The following is a 16,562-nucleotide window of genomic DNA, read 5'->3' on the forward strand; positions in this document are numbered from 1 at the left end:
ATTTTTTTGGACAAGCTCCACCGTTTCCATTGTCAGCACCGTCAACATGAGAAGGGCCTTCGTCATTGGGAAAGAAAGAGCATTGAGATGCAGCCAACGGAGGAATGGAATAATGCGTCGCACCTTGGATTCACCCACCCTGCGTCCCCCTCCCCCCCATGTAAGAGCACCCTGTAGATGTTTGCACAGTGACCAGCAAAACCCCAACACAAACAAGCCTGATATCCCCACCCATGCACGTTAAGCCAAACACGCAAACTGTACATCAAAATCTTTTAATAGTTAAAACATGAACAACATGACCAGGAAATTATATTTTTAAACTTCAACCAAAAAAAACCCTCAAAGAAAAGCCTGACGGAACAAATACCAGTCAGTCACTAATTGAGTGGAGAATAACGGCCACGTTCTTCCATTCCACCTCCTGGTCGCTGCCACACACCCATATCACTGACGGTAAAGCAGGGAAGGAAAAACTCACTGCAAAAGGTTAGGACGAGTAAGGAGAACAGCGTACCTTCCTAAACTTATTAGTAAATAAAGTCGTAGAGAGAGAAAGGGAGAGGGATGGGTGCGAAGCGTATGACAACCACCCCAACGCATCAGGGCCCCTGTGCCGCCCTCCCTCCTGGAGGACCAGCTAAACACTCCCAGTAAAACTTAGCACTTTCTAATGGTAACACTCCAACCAGGCACCAAAAATACACCGGGTAACACGAGGAGAGGATTACAAAGGCGACTCCTCATCGCACTGATTTGCACAACTCACATGGCAACAAAAGAAAAGGGAGCGGAAGGTGACCGATCGGCACACCGTCCCCACCCTCCTCAGTCCACGTTCTCCTCGTCGTCGTCCTCCAGGTCACCGAAGTCGATCGAAGGCCTGTGGTCCCGCACTTCATCGTCCTCGGAGTCCCCGTTGGAGCCTGCGGAAGGGCAGAGAAATGGCCGTCGGGTCAGAGCCTCCTATTGACCAGTTTAAGCAGGTTAATTAAGGTAACAAGAGATTTAGGTCAAAGCAAGTAAGCTTTCTATAATGAGAAGCAAATCAACAGCAGCCTTATAGCAAAACAGAGTTACACAAAAGCCTCAAATTTGCTTTACTACTACATTTGTAAACATTTAATATTCCAGCCTTTTGGCCCAACTTGTGTCTAAAGGTTTTTTTTTTTTTTAATGGTAAAAAACAAGTCTGATGTTTGCATCACATTTTGATCTTTAACTGTCTCCCCCCCCCAACACACACCGTGGGGTTTCACCAACCTCCACATTCTCTCCTTATATGTTTATTTCATTTCCAGACGTCTGAAAACAAAAATGGACCAATCGGGGTTGGCAACCGTTGACCGGTACCTGAACAGCGGCTAAGAAACCCGACAGACCCATCCGAGAACAAGAGGGAAAACGGCTACAATCAAAATCACTGGCTTCTCACTCTCTCTCACACACACGACCCAAGGGAGTTTGGAAACATACTTTCAAGATCGTCCATGTACTCATGAAGGGTCCTTGCCAGGTTGAAAAACTGGGGAAGAAAGGGTGAAAGTTTGAGCCACATCTCCAAACCACAGCAGACAAACAGAGATGCAGGTGAGCACCGGGCTCTCGTACCCCAGCATCGTTGGCCGCGCCCAGCACGTCGGAGAACCGCTGTTCGCACAGGTGTAGCAGGACCACCAGGTACAGGCCACAGCTGATGAATTCGCTTTCCGACTGGAAGCACATCGCAAAACGCAGCTTTCAGAACCTCACCCGGTACCAGAGCCCTCGACACAGTGAAAAAACCCTCCCCTTTATTTAACCTTTATTTCTTCTACCAACTCCTTCAACAGCACTCTCAGGCTTGGACTGAACCTTCTTGTAGTTTGCAAGTAGAGGCGTGGACAAAAACAACAGAAACACCACTTTCAGAAAAAAGCTTAAATTTTAAGTAGACGGTCCCCGACTCACGATGGGGTTGCGTCCGTAAGTCGAAAATGCATTTAACACACCTAACCTATGGAACATCATCGCTTCTTTCCTTTAAGATGGACGAGATCGTCGATTGCAAAAGTCCAAGTTCTCATGCAATGGCCATCCTGGGCAATTATCTTGAGTTTCTCCTCAAAAGTAATTTTCTTCCTCCTCTTCTTCTTCTCACCAGTAGCATGAGGCACAAATGGGTGTTTCGTAGACATGATGGACAAAACAATGCAGATATGGGGGGGGGTATGCAAAAAAAAAAAAGACACTGGCAACACAAAACACTGTAGAATATCGGTTCTATACACTAGCGACCGTGTGGCAGACTGGGAGATGCGGATCGCTGCCGCTGCCCAGCATCACGAGAGAGTATTGTACCGCATATGGTTTGCCTTGGGGGGGGGAATCAAAATTCGGAATATGGTTTCTACTGAATGGGTATTGCACCGTCATAAAGTCGAAAAATCATAAGTCGGACCATCGTAACTCGGGACCGTCTAACTAAATCACAATTAGAAACACCTGGAAAGGTTCGACAATTAGCTGTGTGCTTTTTTTAGCTATGAAAGAGCTCTAATGATTGTTCTGGACAGTCGTACAGCAGTAAAAGGATATATGGCCATAGACACCGATACGCAAATATAAGATCGGTATGAAGTCAAATGCCTTCCATGTCCTAGGAAACTGCAACATCTAAACATCACTGAACCTATTTGGGAAGTTCTGGAGCACAGAGTGAAAAGTATATTTCCACCTCCTTCATCCCTCAAAGAAGTGGAGGCTCTTCTTGTTGAAGAACAGGTCAATATTCCACTACACACCATTCAGGACTTGCATGCCAGCATTCCAAGAAGGACTGAACCTTTGTGGATGTTCTCAAGGCCAAGGGTGGCTCTAAACCTTGACAGATCCAACATATTAATATGTAGTTAGGCATTTCTGTTATTTTGTCCACCCCGTATTAATATTAACTTTGGAAAGTGCAAACACTTGACCTCGACAACTTGGGCACCACGTCGAATCCCACCAAAAACAAGCAAATGCGGTTCTCCAAAAGTTTTTGCACTTAATCTGCCATCTCCAACTCAAAAACTGGATAAAGCTTCAATAAATCCCACAGATGCACGTGATCCAGGGCAAGGCACCCTCCACCACGACCCGCACACTCATCCTTACCCTTTCGTGAGTCCTGTACAGCTCATTGATGTCAAAGTTCTCGATGTTCAGATGGAGCTTCTCCTTGCACAGCTCACAGGTGGCAATGGCGTCCAGATCAGAACCTGTTGAAGAGGAAGATACTGAGCCAAGGGTCTGCAAATAAGGTGACCTGGGCATAAGCGTGGTTCAGATTAATAAGAGAAGTTACCAGAGCTGATCTTTGAGTGCAGCCACTTCTTCATGCATTCCTGGTGCACGTATCGCAGACTGCCGGTACACCTGCACGGCTCGATCAACGGATTGGATGCTGAATCCTCTCCCATCTGGCAAATGCGGCAAAGATCGCCCTCCTCGTCGGATTCCTCCAGCAGAAGGCTGAAGAGGAGACGGGTTCGGAGAGTTTTTACTTTCAGTACAAATGCATCCGCTTTTGCCGTACGCTTTCTATAGAGCGTCAGTATGTAACGAAATAGAGTGCAGCCACCACTACATGAGAACTTCATGGAACAAAGAGTTGCACGAACAGAGGGAAGAGGAGCACTGATGACCTTCTATTGGACATATGGAGGTGGACTGTTGAAGATATGACCCATACCCCTCCTCACCTTTCCTTGATTTTCTTCAGCTTCTCTGGATCCTGTGGGGATGCCGGTTTCTTCTCCAGCAAATTCCGTCCAGTAGGCACGATGTCCACTGTGATCATCACGTTGTCGGGCAGCGAGCTCTCCAACGAGGGTGCGACAGTGAGGTGAAAGAGCGAGTTGGGCGTGACCCCGGTCAGCCTCCGGGTTCTTGCTGTGCGGGAGGCCTCTGCGGTGGCTTCTGAAGGACCTACAGCTCCTACCGCTTCCGACTCTTCTTCGTTGTCTTCATCATCATCATCATCATTTCCCCCTTCATCGTCGCTGTCTTTCGTCTCGGAAGAGGACATCCGTCGGAGAGGGAAGGGAGTGCTGCGGTGTGGGGGCCGCACCGCCTCCTCCTGGCCATCCCTCCTCCTGCATGAGAACAGCGGGGTGCAACGGCTCCTCAGGGACGACGACAGCCAGGAAGTGCCAGCCCTCGAGGGTTCCGGGTCAACCTCACCGCAACGCTCCTCCCGTGCCGAGGAGGTGCCTTGGCGCCTGCGGCGGAGGAAGGCCAGACCTTGGGGGAGCTCAGACCCCCGACCGCTCGACACGTCGGGGCTGCCGTTCCTGCTGCTGCCGCCAGAGCTGGCAAGGGGGCTTTGCGCCCGGTGGGTGTCGCTCGTCTCTTCCGAGGACTCGAAGGATCTGGAGCTGTTGGAGTCCTGGCTGGACCTCCTGGAAAAGAGCGTGGAGGACATGCTGCTGGCCAGGCGCGAGAGCAGCTGCCTGGTGGTGCACCGGCTCTCAGGGTCTCCTCCTTCGACAGGCCGCCTGTGGCTGGCAGGAGGGGTCCTCTCTGGGGGCGAGGTGTACCAGGAGCGGGAGCGGGACGAACCAGCCCAGGGGGTGGAGGGCCTCGTACCATTGCTGGAAGCGGAGGGTGGTTCATATCTGCCCTGCTGGCGATCCCGGGTGGGAGCGCCGGCCCGCGCGGATGAGTAGAGACTCTCCTTTGGCCTGGCGCCTTGAGCATAGGAGGATGCCATGCGGTCTGGATCTGCCAGGCGACACACAGACACGCTCTTCAGTATTGCAACAGAAGACGATGATGGGCTTGATGACTGGCTTTCCGTAACTGGGAGATGGAAATTTGAGTGCGTGATATAGACATTAAACAGGAAGGAAGTGCTGGAAATGTCCAAATGTGGCGATGGTGGTGCAGGAGGGAGGGAGGGGGTATGTATGTTACACACACAGTGAGGACGACAATCCCGCCGCCCTGGGCCCGAGGTCCGCCGCGCCGGAGAGGCCCGACTCGGCCCGAGAGTCCGACTCCCTCCGGGGCCACAGACCCTGCGAGGGGGATGAAGACGAGGACCTGGAGCGGGCGCTGTGCGACTTCCATGACGGTTCTAAACAGAAGGTGTCAGTTTGGTTATTCACCTGTATATTAAAGAAAAATACAAGGTAAAAACAGGAGTTACTTGTTGCCCAAAGCGCAATGGTCTCCAGGTACCAGAAACACCAGAGGGAAGTGGACTCCTTGGAGCAAAAGCCACCGAGCAAAAGGCATCAACGGCAGGGAAAGCTCCTCATATGGCAGGTGGAACACGTACTGAATGAGTACCGTGGCACAGTGAGTACTCGGTGCAGTACTGACAGGCACCAGTAATGATCAGGGCCAGCAGGTAGCACACTGCTTATAGCAAACGGCTTGCAGCTAAAGCCCTGGGATTGAATTCTACTCCTATTGTAGTACCCTTGATCAAGGTACTTACCCTGAATTGGTACAGTAAAAATGACCCCGCTGCATAAATTGTAAATAAATAAACCTCACATTGCAAGTCAACTTGGAGAAAAGTGTCAGGTAAATTAATAAGAAGGAGCCACCGAATTCTTAGCATGAGAACATTCCAGAGTCTCGCACAGTTGGGAAACTTCTAGCAGACTGCATGATGTCAACCGACGGGGAAACTACCAGAGGTGTAGGTGCCGCTCAGCACAGAGGACACGACGGGTGAAGACGGGTCTCTCGAGTAGGTCGCCCGGTTGTAGGACAGCTTGGGTCTTTTGAGATCGTCCTGCGTTGAACCCAGCAGTCCCGAATACGCCCCCAGCCGCTCCGAACCCCCCTAGAAAGGTAAGAAAGATGGCACTCGGTTGAGCTGCGGTCCAGGTACCAGACATGGGATTCGTCGGAACGTTTCAGGTCATTTTACCGGTTTGCTTCTGCTTCCCAGCGAGGTGTCGGCCCACAGGCGATCACGTGACCCGGAGGAGGCGGTCAGGGGGGAGCTGAGCCTCCAGCTTGAGCGGTGCCCCTCGGAGATACCGTAGTTTCCAGAGGAGAAGAACCTTGGGCACTGTGGCATGGAATGCATCAGCCGAGGTCACTCTCACACACTCTCTCACACACACGACCTGAGCTGAGACTCCACTGCAACCTCTTTAGGACAGGAACCATCTCATATCAGGCCAAAGATCCTTCAAAGATCCTCTATGGCTTCTTCACGCCTAAACATCACGAGGTCCTTTATCTAAAGTGAGCTACACTTTGAAGAATTGCTACAGCTGAATGACTCAAACACCAAATATGAGCGAGTTGCTTTAGCACAGGTGACCATTCCAGATCACGAACGAAGGAGTCGGATATAACAAAAGTCCTGGAGACCATCGAGAACCTGCTGGGTGCGATTGGACAATCGTAGCATAGATGCCCTAAAAACGCTCTTCTTTTTCTGAAAGGGAATCAGTTTCACCGAGCAGAGCTGATGAACGCACACGGAGCCCGGAGCCACCGGCATCGTCCCTCAAGCCTGCGGCACCTTCGGAGAAAGGCATCAAAAACGACGCAGTAACCTAATCCTCTGAGTCAGCCTGGACCGGCAGGCAGGGGAAGTGCGCGGCGCGGCACGGCACACCCGCACAGGCCTATAAAAAGATCGGCCAATATAGCCGCAGTAACCCGAATACCTGCGCGCGCAGAGGGTGCTGCCGGAAAACACAGCGTTCCTGCGCTAAAGGTGGACCTGGGCTGATAGACGCAGAAGAGCAGTGCGGGAGCTTCAAGAGCTCCTTTGTCCTCAGGAGGAGGACGCCGCCATGCTAAATTTGTCCTTTCACATCTCCCGTGCGAGCGAGGAGGAGAAAAAAAAAAAAAAAAAAATTGGAGCATCTCAGACTAAACTGGATTAAACGTGTTTCAAAGCAGCATGTTAAAACATGAACTCAGGAGATACGATGGGTATTCTCAAAGGCCTGATTTTGACTTCACAAAGGAGTTTACGCATCTTCCTGCAGCAGCATGTTTTCTCCAACTAGATTTATTAATGTACCACGAGCTCACAATTTGCCTATGATATGCTCCTGGTGCACCACCATGGAGTAATGGAGAGAGGAGAGAAGCCTGTAGTAAAGCTCTCCGGCCCCTGGGGATGGGAAATACCTGGAGATCCGAGTCCAGCTTGGAAGAGGTTCCCCTGGAGAAGCTGTCGCCGGCCGTCCCACGGCTCCTGTTGCACAGCCGACCGGCGCTCAGGGACGCAGAAGCAGAGGAGGACAGAGGTGAGCTGCTGGACGGCACGAAGGGCAGCCTGTGGGACCTGGAATCCATGTCTGATCCCCGGGACAGAAGACAGGAGAGAAGAGGAGGACACTGAACCCACAGGAGAGGCTTTCAGATCCACACGCCGAACAAGAGCATCAAGGGAAAGAGAAAAGTGCCATTTCGGCCAACGCTGCACCCACAGCTTTTCCTGGACCGCAAGATGAACCTTTTAAAAAATAAACACCTCCCCCTAAAGGAAAGCAGCAGGGCTCCAAGCATTGGGGGATGGGGAGGTGGGGGAATTTGGGGGGGGTAAAGTTAATGCATGCGCCAGCCTCCCCAGAGGGTAGGGTTTCAGCCAGTTCGCTTCCGGAGCTGAGATCCAGAACCATCTGAGACCTGTGTGGTGGGTGGGAGCGCGACCCAAGGGCTGGGTCATTCAGGGCTGATTTGACCAGGCAGAATGACTCTCTGTCTGTGTGTGTGTGTGTGTGTGTGTGTGTGTGTGTTGGGAGGAGGAGGGGGGGGGGGTCCATTTCCCAGAAGGCAGAATGAAGAGAAAGAACTTGTTCTCCAAACCCAGCTCTCCGAGTCCACGTCTAACCTGCCGCCGCACATCTTTATATTAATAATCGGACCTTTTGAACACGTGTTAAACACAAGTTCCTGCGCAGCGACACTGAGCGAAATTCCCGCACGGAAACACACACCGAGTGCGGACACCAACTACTCGTTACCCACCTTATAATACTCGATCCACTTATATTACTCAAGTGATGGGCGCGCGCAGAAAAGCGACACGGCACGAGCTGCGGCCCAAAGTGACACGTTACAATGTAGCAAGGGGCGCCTCGCGCCCATTCTTTTAACTCGCCTCGAAAGTCCGCTTCGCTACAAATCCGAGCACCTTCCTTTTCTCTACGGAAATTCTGCGATAAAAATAATATTCAACTGTATCATTTCCTACGTCTCGCGCGCACCAGTCTCTTCGTGGCCCAGACGCTGTTTATAAACACCGAGATGACATGATGATGCAGTGAAAACAGGAACAAACCCGGTCCGATGGAAAGGGAGGGGGAGGGGGAGGGGGGGGGGGGGATCCTACCACCAGCTGATCGTTATAAATAAAGACCCCCCGCGCCCTTCTACTCCTCCCCCCCTCGAGTCGGGGGGCTTCTTCTTGGCGACCCTGGATGAAGCCCCGCCCCTAACCCCCCCCGAAGCTCAGCTCACCTCCGATCCGATCCCCTCCGTCTCTCCTCTTCCTTCCACCATCACTCAATGGCGGCCGTGTTTTGTTGCCAGCGACAGGTTCACGTGACGCGAGCGGACGCGGCGAAGGGAGACCCGCGACGCCCCCTGCCGACCGCATCGGGAGCGCGCACGGGCGGAGGCGCCTGCGCGCGATAACCGCCCGGGCGTCGGAAACGCGCCTTTGCACGAACGCGTCCGCCTCGCGCTGCATCAGTGCGGCGGCGAGAAGTAAATATTGACAGCAGAGCCTCTCGGACGTGTAAAGGTTAATAGATGACGGGGGTTGGGGGTTGGGGGTTGGGGGTTGGTTGGGGGGGGGCAAGGACATCGTGCGGTCCTTCCAGGCTATGACAGCGCATGCGCCCCTCCGGTCAATAGGGGGCAGCAGTGAGTCGCTACACTCCGGCTCTTCGTGATCCAGTGACGACTGACTTCTGTCTGCTCCTAAAGAGGTGTATTGATAGATGTGTTATTGTGCGTGATGATTATACATCTTTACACGCCCTGTGAACGTAACCGCAGCAGCAGCACGTCACGGCCCTGCGCGGGGACATGCGAAAGTCAAAGTACGTGTAGGTGTATAAATAAGACATGGCATCATGGTTCAGGTGTTCAGGTACCTGTCAGGCATTGAGAAGTCAAGTGCCGCTTTGTGCTTTTTTGTCCTGTTATTCTTCTGCTCTGATGGGGTGGGGGTGGGGGTGCCGCCAATGCCACGGATTGATGTGCGGAAAAGCCCAGCAGATGTTGGAGTGCGATGAGATACAGTCCTCCGCCGTGTAGCTCGCTGACCTGTCGAACCCTGGCCAACCGGGCCTGAGCCGGCGCTTCTCTGAAAGTCCCGCGAGGATCTGCTGTGTTCTTCGGAGAGCCACGGGGGGCACGGGGGAATCCGCCAGAATGCTTCTCAACTGCCTTTGACATATGGGGTAAAATTTTCCATGTTGCTCTCAGGAGACACGCAAACCTGTGGAGACTCGTGTGTGTGTGTGTGTGTGTGTGTTACCCTAAATTGCTCCAGTAAAATTACCCAGCTCTATAAATGGGTAAATAACTAGGTGGATTGACCTTGTAAGTCGCTCTGAAGAAAAACATCAGGTAAACGAACAAATGTAAATGTAAATGTGTAAATCAGTACTGGCTTTAAATGTCACTAAGTACTTTATCATTATTTTTATTATTATTGTGTTGATTCACTTAATTGACACTTTTCTCCAGAACAACTTACAGCGTTAAGCTACTTTACAGTTATTTACCCGTTTATACAGCTGGGTAATTTTACTGGAGCAATTTAGGGTAAGTACCTTGCTCAAGGGTAATACAGCTTCAGGTGGGATTCAAACCTGTAACCTTTTGGTCAAAAAGCAGCATTTGTAATCACTACAGTACCAGTAATGAAACCGGTGGAGACCCCCCTTCTTCTTATTACTACTGCTACTACTGTTTTTATTATTATTATTATTATTATTGTTGTTGTTGTTGATGATGATGATAATGAATATAATAATAAATATTGGATATAATACCTGCCTCACAGTTCAGGGGGCAGCAGGGAGTGCAGGGCTGATGCCTTACAATCTGAAGGCTGTTGGTTCGAGTCCCACCTCCTGCAGCAGTACCTTGAGTACCAGTAAAAATTACCCTGCTGTGTGACTGGGTAAGTCCCCGTGAGCCGCTTAGCGCACGAACCTGACGTTTTAAGATACTTTGGAGAAAAGGAGCCGGATAAGTGAAGGTTAACCGAAGTGTGGACGACGCTTCTCTCCAAATTACGAAAATACAGTATTTATGCGGCTTTAATCCGACACGTAAACAACGAGGCTCGATGTTGGTGCGGCGCGGTGTGGGAATTCTCACTGTTATAAATTCGAGTTGAACAGCAGCATTTGTGTGCAGGACAGTGCTGGGGAATGTGTGTTGAAATGATGCTTTCTCCAGGCCTGAAGGTGATTATCATAATTAATTGTCATGCAAATGTGCGAAGGAGAGCGGAGCTCCACACCCTCCAAACGGACGGGACCCGTCTTCCGCACGCGTCGCTCTTTGTGTCGCTTTGTGCTTCTCGGTGCTTTTCCCAGTGTCGGCGAGCCGCGGTCCTCGCGGCACGGACCTCTTTTGCCGAGGGGATGCGAGCCCGGAGCCGTCGGGTCGTGACCCCAAGGGCCTGTTTGTGAGCCGCTGTCGCCGGGGGCGTATCACTTATCTCCCTCGCCGCGCTGCTTGCAGGGACCCCAAAAAGTTAATTAAGGAGCCCGGTGCTGGGGAAGGAAGACCATCCGACGCACGCTGACAGTTGGGGTGTAAATGTGTGAGGGCGGATCGGGTGTCGGAAGGGAGGGGACCCGACACCCTGCCGTTTGGCGAAGCCAGCAGAAACGCAAGATGTTTTTCAGCGCAAATAAATATCTCGATGCATAATGCGACGCGACGACATCTGTCAAAGTTCTTAGTTCTGTCTATTTTTGCGTCGATTATGATCAGAATCAGAATTGGCTAAAGTTTACAAAAATACCCACCGGTTTCTCTGGAGTGTCCGTTTTCGGCATGGGATCTCGCTTTCGCTATTTTTTGTGAAATGTATGAGAATTTTTGCTCACGCATATAAGAAACACACACACACACACACACATTTTCAGAACCGCTTGTCCCATACGGGGTCACGGAGCCTACCCGGCAACACAGGGCGTAAGGCCGGAGGGGGAGGGAACACACACAGGATGGGACGCCAGTCCGTCACAAGGCACCCCAAGCGGGATTTGAACCCCAGACCCAGTGGAGAGTAGGACCTGGTCCAACCCACTGCGCCACCGCACCCCCTTATAAGAAACACTATATTGAGAATTTTTGAATGCCATTTATTAACAAAAAAAATGTGCCTCTGTGTGTCAGAACATTCTAGAACATTATAGGACGCACCAGACCGTTGTAGAAAGCGTCAGATCCTAAAAGGTACCAGAATATTCGATACCTGGAACCAAAGCTTGGTGTCAAAATTTAACAGAATTTGCTAATTTCAAGAATGCGGAATATTTTTCTAAAAAGTGACAAATAGTACAAACTAATCCCAAAAGTCTGATTAATCTCAACAAAACTGAATGGAAAATACAAAAAACGGACATAATAAAATTTCTGTCTAATTGTGTTATTCACACAAAGTCCCCTGATGAACACAGAGGCTCCGCACCTGGATCGTTCAAAGTCACTTTCAGCACAGTCGAGAAAAGGTTAACAAAACACACGTCGCTCAATGTATTCACGGGCTAAATTTTACAAAAAAAAATCATATTCACATAAAGACTTTCCACGCCAAGATTTCTATGAACTCTGAGTTACTTCGAAATTAAAACCCATTTAAACTGAGAAACATACACTGTAAACACCGTGGGACTGAGTTGAATTGTGGCGGACCCAAGTGACCCTGACCCAAGTGCTCTCTGCTGCCACCTATCGCCCCGGCAGGAAAATACGGGTCGCGCTCCGACGGATTGCGAAAAATAAGCGATAAAGGCGGAACTTAACACGAACAAAAAAAAAGTCAACTGGTTCAAAAGTCGACTTCGTAACGTGAGCGGGCACCGCGCCCATTCCCGTCTCCCCCGTTCGCTGTTGAAACGGCCGTGTCCGCGCTCATTTGAAGTGGCTTCATGACCGTGCTGCCCTAGCATTTCACATTTTTTGGCGTCTAATTCGCAGCGGGAGTAGTGCTGGGGTGCGCAGAGCCGGATGTTTTAGCGCCCTGCAAAAGGTCGGCGGTTCGCACGGCCCGGCGGGCGGCTCCGTTATTGTCCCTCGCATCCATTCCGGGTTCCGTTTCATCCTTTTTGTTGCGTCGGACACCAATACCCTGCTCTCACTCGCTCTTTTTTTGCCTCCCTTTATAAGCGCGGGTGCGAGCGGACAGTTTCCCGTGAAACACCTGCTTCCCACGGGCCCGTCTCGAGTTTCCCCCTCGTCCCCTGTTCCGGAGCACGCTTCAGTTAGCGCGAGAGAAACAGCGGCCACGTCCGGGGTGGGGGGGGGCATTTCCGAAGCCAACGGGGAACGGCCCGTTCGTACTTTGAAATAAACGCCGTTATGTTACAGTGTGTGAGCTGTGGGTCCTCGGTACCATCCACCTCATTATGCATTTTTAACGCGCAGGAGCCCGAGTCGAGTCCTGCGGCTTCGGTCCCGGTCGGGTGACACCGCACCTGAGTACCTCGGTGCCGTGGGGCTCAACCCTAGAGCGTGGCACCTCCCTGCCGAGCTCTTTGTCTTCCAGCCTTTGTGAGAAACACCTCTTGTGTGGTCAGCTGACAGCGGAGCAGTGTGTGTGTGTGTGTGTGTGTGTGTCGCTTCCTTCTTCAGAGCAGGCGTCTAACGCTGCAAGCCTGGGACCCGAAGGCCACACTCGCATCTCTATCTTTTTTATTCAGCCTGTGTTCAAAGCGGCTTACAGTGTTCAGTCACTTACACTGATTTACCCATTTATACAGAGGGGTAATTTTTACTGTCTCAATTCAGCGTAAGTACCTTGATCAGTGGTACTACAGCAGGAGGTGGGACTGGAACGCAGGTTCTTTTTATGAGTAGCTGGTGCTATAGTGGTTAGAGCTGCTGCTTTTGGCCCCAAAGGTTGTAGGTTTAAATCCCACCTCCAGCTGTTGTGCCCTTGAGCAAGGTGTTCACCTTAAAATGTTCCAGTAAAATTACCCAGCTGTATAAATGGGTAAATAATTGTGGGTAAATTAACGTCGTAAGTCACTTCGGAGAGAAGTGTCGGCTCATTGAATAAATGTCGGTGAATGGCGGCGGCTCTAACCACTGCGCCACCTGCTGGAGGTGATTAAAATGTAAGTTATGAGGGATTTCCTTTATTTTTGTCTGCACATGTGAGCCGCTGTCTGTGTCCGCAGGGTTGGCGTCACCGAAACGGGCCACGTCGCTGCGACGTCAGGGCGCCTCGCACTTCAGTCCGCCCCATCGCCGACCCTCCCGCGACAGAGGAGGAGGGCAGTGGTCCTCCCCGAGATGAGCCCACCAGCCAGCCTGTCTCTCTAAACGCTGTGGCCTCACTTCTGGGTGTCACCTCCCGCTAAAGTCAAAGGTCATGATATTTCTCATCGTCCATGAATTCTCCCAAGTCTCGGATCAAATGACTCACAGCTCTATTACACGCTGTCGCGCTCGCCACTGTTTCCCAGAATCCTTTGGATGACACTGTATTCTTTCTTATTATTGCTACGTAAATTTACCATACTATTTATTATACTGTACAAACACACACACACACACACTGACTGAGACCGCTTGTCCCAAGCAGGGTTGCGGAGAGCTGGAGTCTAACCCGGCAACAGAGGGCGCAAGGCTGGAGAGGGAGGGGGACACACCCAGGATGGGATGCCAGTCCATCACAAGGCACCCCAAGCGGGGCTCGAACCCCTGACCTGTCAGAGAGCAAGACCTTGCCAGGCCTACTGTGCCACCACACCCCCATCCCTGTATATTATGATGTCATAATATTATCTACTGTATATATTTACACTGTAATATTTGTCATACTAGGGGGTGCGGTGGCGCAGTGGGTTGGACCGCAGTCCTGCTCTCCGGTGGGTCTGGGGTTCAAGTCCTGCTTGGGGTGCCTTGCGGCGGACTGGCGTCCCGTCCTGGGTGTGTTCCCTTCCCCCTCCGGCCTTACGCCCTGTGTTACCGGGTAGGCTCCGGTTCCCCATGACCCCGTAAGGGACAAGCGGTTCTGAAAATGTGTGTGTGTGTGTGTGTGTATTTGTCATACTGTTACATTACACATTACATATATTTACACAATAGTGTAATTGATGCTATTATTATGTAAGAGTAAAATGTAGAATTGTACTAGTTGTACTATGTTTGTACTAGTATTAGTAGTAAATGTGTATATTATGCACATGACACTATATGGCAGGGGGGTGCAGTGGCATAGTGGTACAACGGGTTTGACCGGGTCCTGCTCTCCAGTAGGTTTGGGGTTTGAGTCCCGCGTGGGGTGCCTTGTGATGGACTGGCATCCCGTCCTGGGTGTGTCCCCCTCCCTCTCCAGCCTTGCGCCCTGTGTTACTGGGGTAGGCTCTGGTTTGCTGTGACCTCGCTTGGGACAAGTGGTTTCAGGCTGAGTGTGTGTGTGTGTGTGTGTGTGTGTGCGTGATGCTATATGTTTAGTGAAGAGTTTCGGAAAAATTTTGCTGCTGACCCGAACCCTGCCCTGTTGGCTACAACTGAATTTTAACTGATTTTCAAAAATGCCAATCAGAGGTTTTTTTTTAAAAAGTGACATTTTTTCTCGAGGCATCCTCTCAAAGACTGTTGTCACCATCATGCGATCGACGCGTTCATCTCTGCCACGGAACCGGCGTTCACAACGGTCGATGTTGCATGTTCCGTGGCGGAGATGAAGTGTCCTCTTCAGGGCCCTGAGCAAAGTGCTTTCTGTGTCTCCGCTTGGACATCGCAGTTAAAATTTGCTGCACGGGCCTTTTCATCACCTCTTTATTTTAACGGCCATGTTTCCTTACTTATTTCACCGAGGCCGTACGGCGCCGGATCGACTCCGATAAAAAACGATACGTTCTCGAGTCGTCCTACTGCACGGTACCGCGGCAATAGGAGCCGACGGTGGCTTTCGACGCAAACCGGGAGTGAAATGAGCCGAATTAGAACATCCCCGCGGCGGCGCTTCTCATCGTCAGCCAGCATCGCCACACCCTCCCCGCCATCCCAACACATCAGCGGTTAATGGAAACGCGCACATAAATTACACATCGTTTACAGACACCGACGGTGGGGGGAGGGGGGTGGGACAACAGGCGCACGCGCCGCTGCAAACACACCGGTACAATGAGGTTAGTGTGTGCGCGTGTGCGTGCTCCGCAGGACGGCTCTGAGCTCCACCACTCCTGAACTAAATCCACAACACACACTTGTGTAACGCAATGATAGAGTGATGCAGTATCTCTCCGTTCATCTCCTGTTAAGCTCTACAAGACGGTTAGAGCAACTCCACCTCCGGCTGCTCGGTGGCCCCCCTCACAAGGGGTCCGAAATGTAAACTCCATGGGTTCTCAGTTGTGGCCCTAATGTGATGGGATGAGCTCCTTCCCTATTTCCCTCAGAGCTGCTGAATCCCTTCCACATTCAAGAAGGGTCTCAAACCCATTTCCTTCAGAGCCACTTCTCTCCTGATCTCCTGGCAGCTCTATGAATGAGTTCAGCACCATCTACTGTGATTATCTATGTATTTGCTATTGTGTGTGTGTGACAGAGAGAGTGTGTGTGTTCTACTGATGTATGGATGAGTGACTCAGTGTAAGTAGTGTATCTAGCAGTGTAAGTCTTTGGGTGCTCTGGTTTCCTCCTACAGTCCAAAGACATGCTGTTCAGGTTCCCCATAGTGTGTGAGTGACAGAGAGAGTGTGTTCCACTGACGTATGGATGAGTGACTCAGTGTAAGTATTTGCACGGCTTACACTTAGTTTTAGTTTTATTCCTCCGCCTTTACTACTCGCGACAGGGTACAGTGGCACAGCGCCCGGGTACGAGAGGACATGTGTTCGATCCCCGCTCAGTCTGTAAGGAGTTTGCATGTGTCTGCGTGGGCTTCCTCCGGGTGCTCTGGTTTCCTCTCACAGTCCAAAGACATGCTGTTCAGGTTTCCCCAAAGTGCGTGAGTGGCAGAGAGAGAGAGTGTGTGTGTTCCACTGATGTATGGATGAGTGACCCAGTGTAAGCAGTGTATCTAGCAGTGTAAGTCACCGGGGTGAATAAGGTGCGTGGGCTCATAACACTACATAGAGCTCATTGGAAGTTGCTTTGGAGAAAAGTGTCTGATGAATAAATAAATGTAAATTTTATTATACAAGTGTCACCTCTATAGGAGCTACTAGAGGGATGTGAACCAACAACATGGTGGTATCAGAGAGACAAGCTGCATATCCATGACCCTGTGTCTAAAGCTGTTTGTGCGTTGTTGATGCACTTCTCTTTACCACGATTTTACCTCACTTTGGAGGAGCACGATGCTGAAATAGTACACGTAAAGAAAGAGCTGTGCGCCATCA

General features: G+C 51.0%; 1 protein-coding gene across 2 annotated transcripts; it reads right to left on the minus strand.

Moving 5' to 3' along the window:
- Positions 1–261: 261 nt before the first annotated feature.
- On the minus strand, positions 262–8,724 carry LOC108929021 (E3 ubiquitin-protein ligase MARCH7). Of its 2 annotated transcripts, none has more exons than XM_029258134.1 (11): positions 8,470–8,724; positions 7,135–7,304; positions 5,909–6,052; positions 5,668–5,821; positions 4,943–5,101; positions 3,726–4,746; positions 3,329–3,495; positions 3,139–3,242; positions 1,612–1,713; positions 1,477–1,525; positions 262–926 (listed from the first exon to the last, which is right to left on the minus strand). In XM_029258134.1, exons 1-11 carry the CDS (start codon positions 8,699–8,701, stop codon positions 829–831), a joined length of 2,400 nt encoding a protein of 799 aa, XP_029113967.1. In that variant the 5' UTR covers positions 8,702–8,724; the 3' UTR covers positions 262–828. The 2 variants fall into 2 exon arrangements, with proteins under 2 accessions (XP_029113967.1, XP_018598819.1); XM_018743303.2 differs by lacking the exon at positions 8,470–8,724 and adding an exon at positions 7,978–8,305.
- Positions 8,725–16,562: the final 7,838 nt, after the last annotated feature.

The sequence above is a fragment of the Scleropages formosus genome, chromosome 14, assembly GCF_900964775.1.
Source record: "Scleropages formosus chromosome 14, fSclFor1.1, whole genome shotgun sequence".
NCBI classification, from domain to species: Eukaryota; Metazoa; Chordata; class Actinopteri; order Osteoglossiformes; family Osteoglossidae; genus Scleropages; species Scleropages formosus.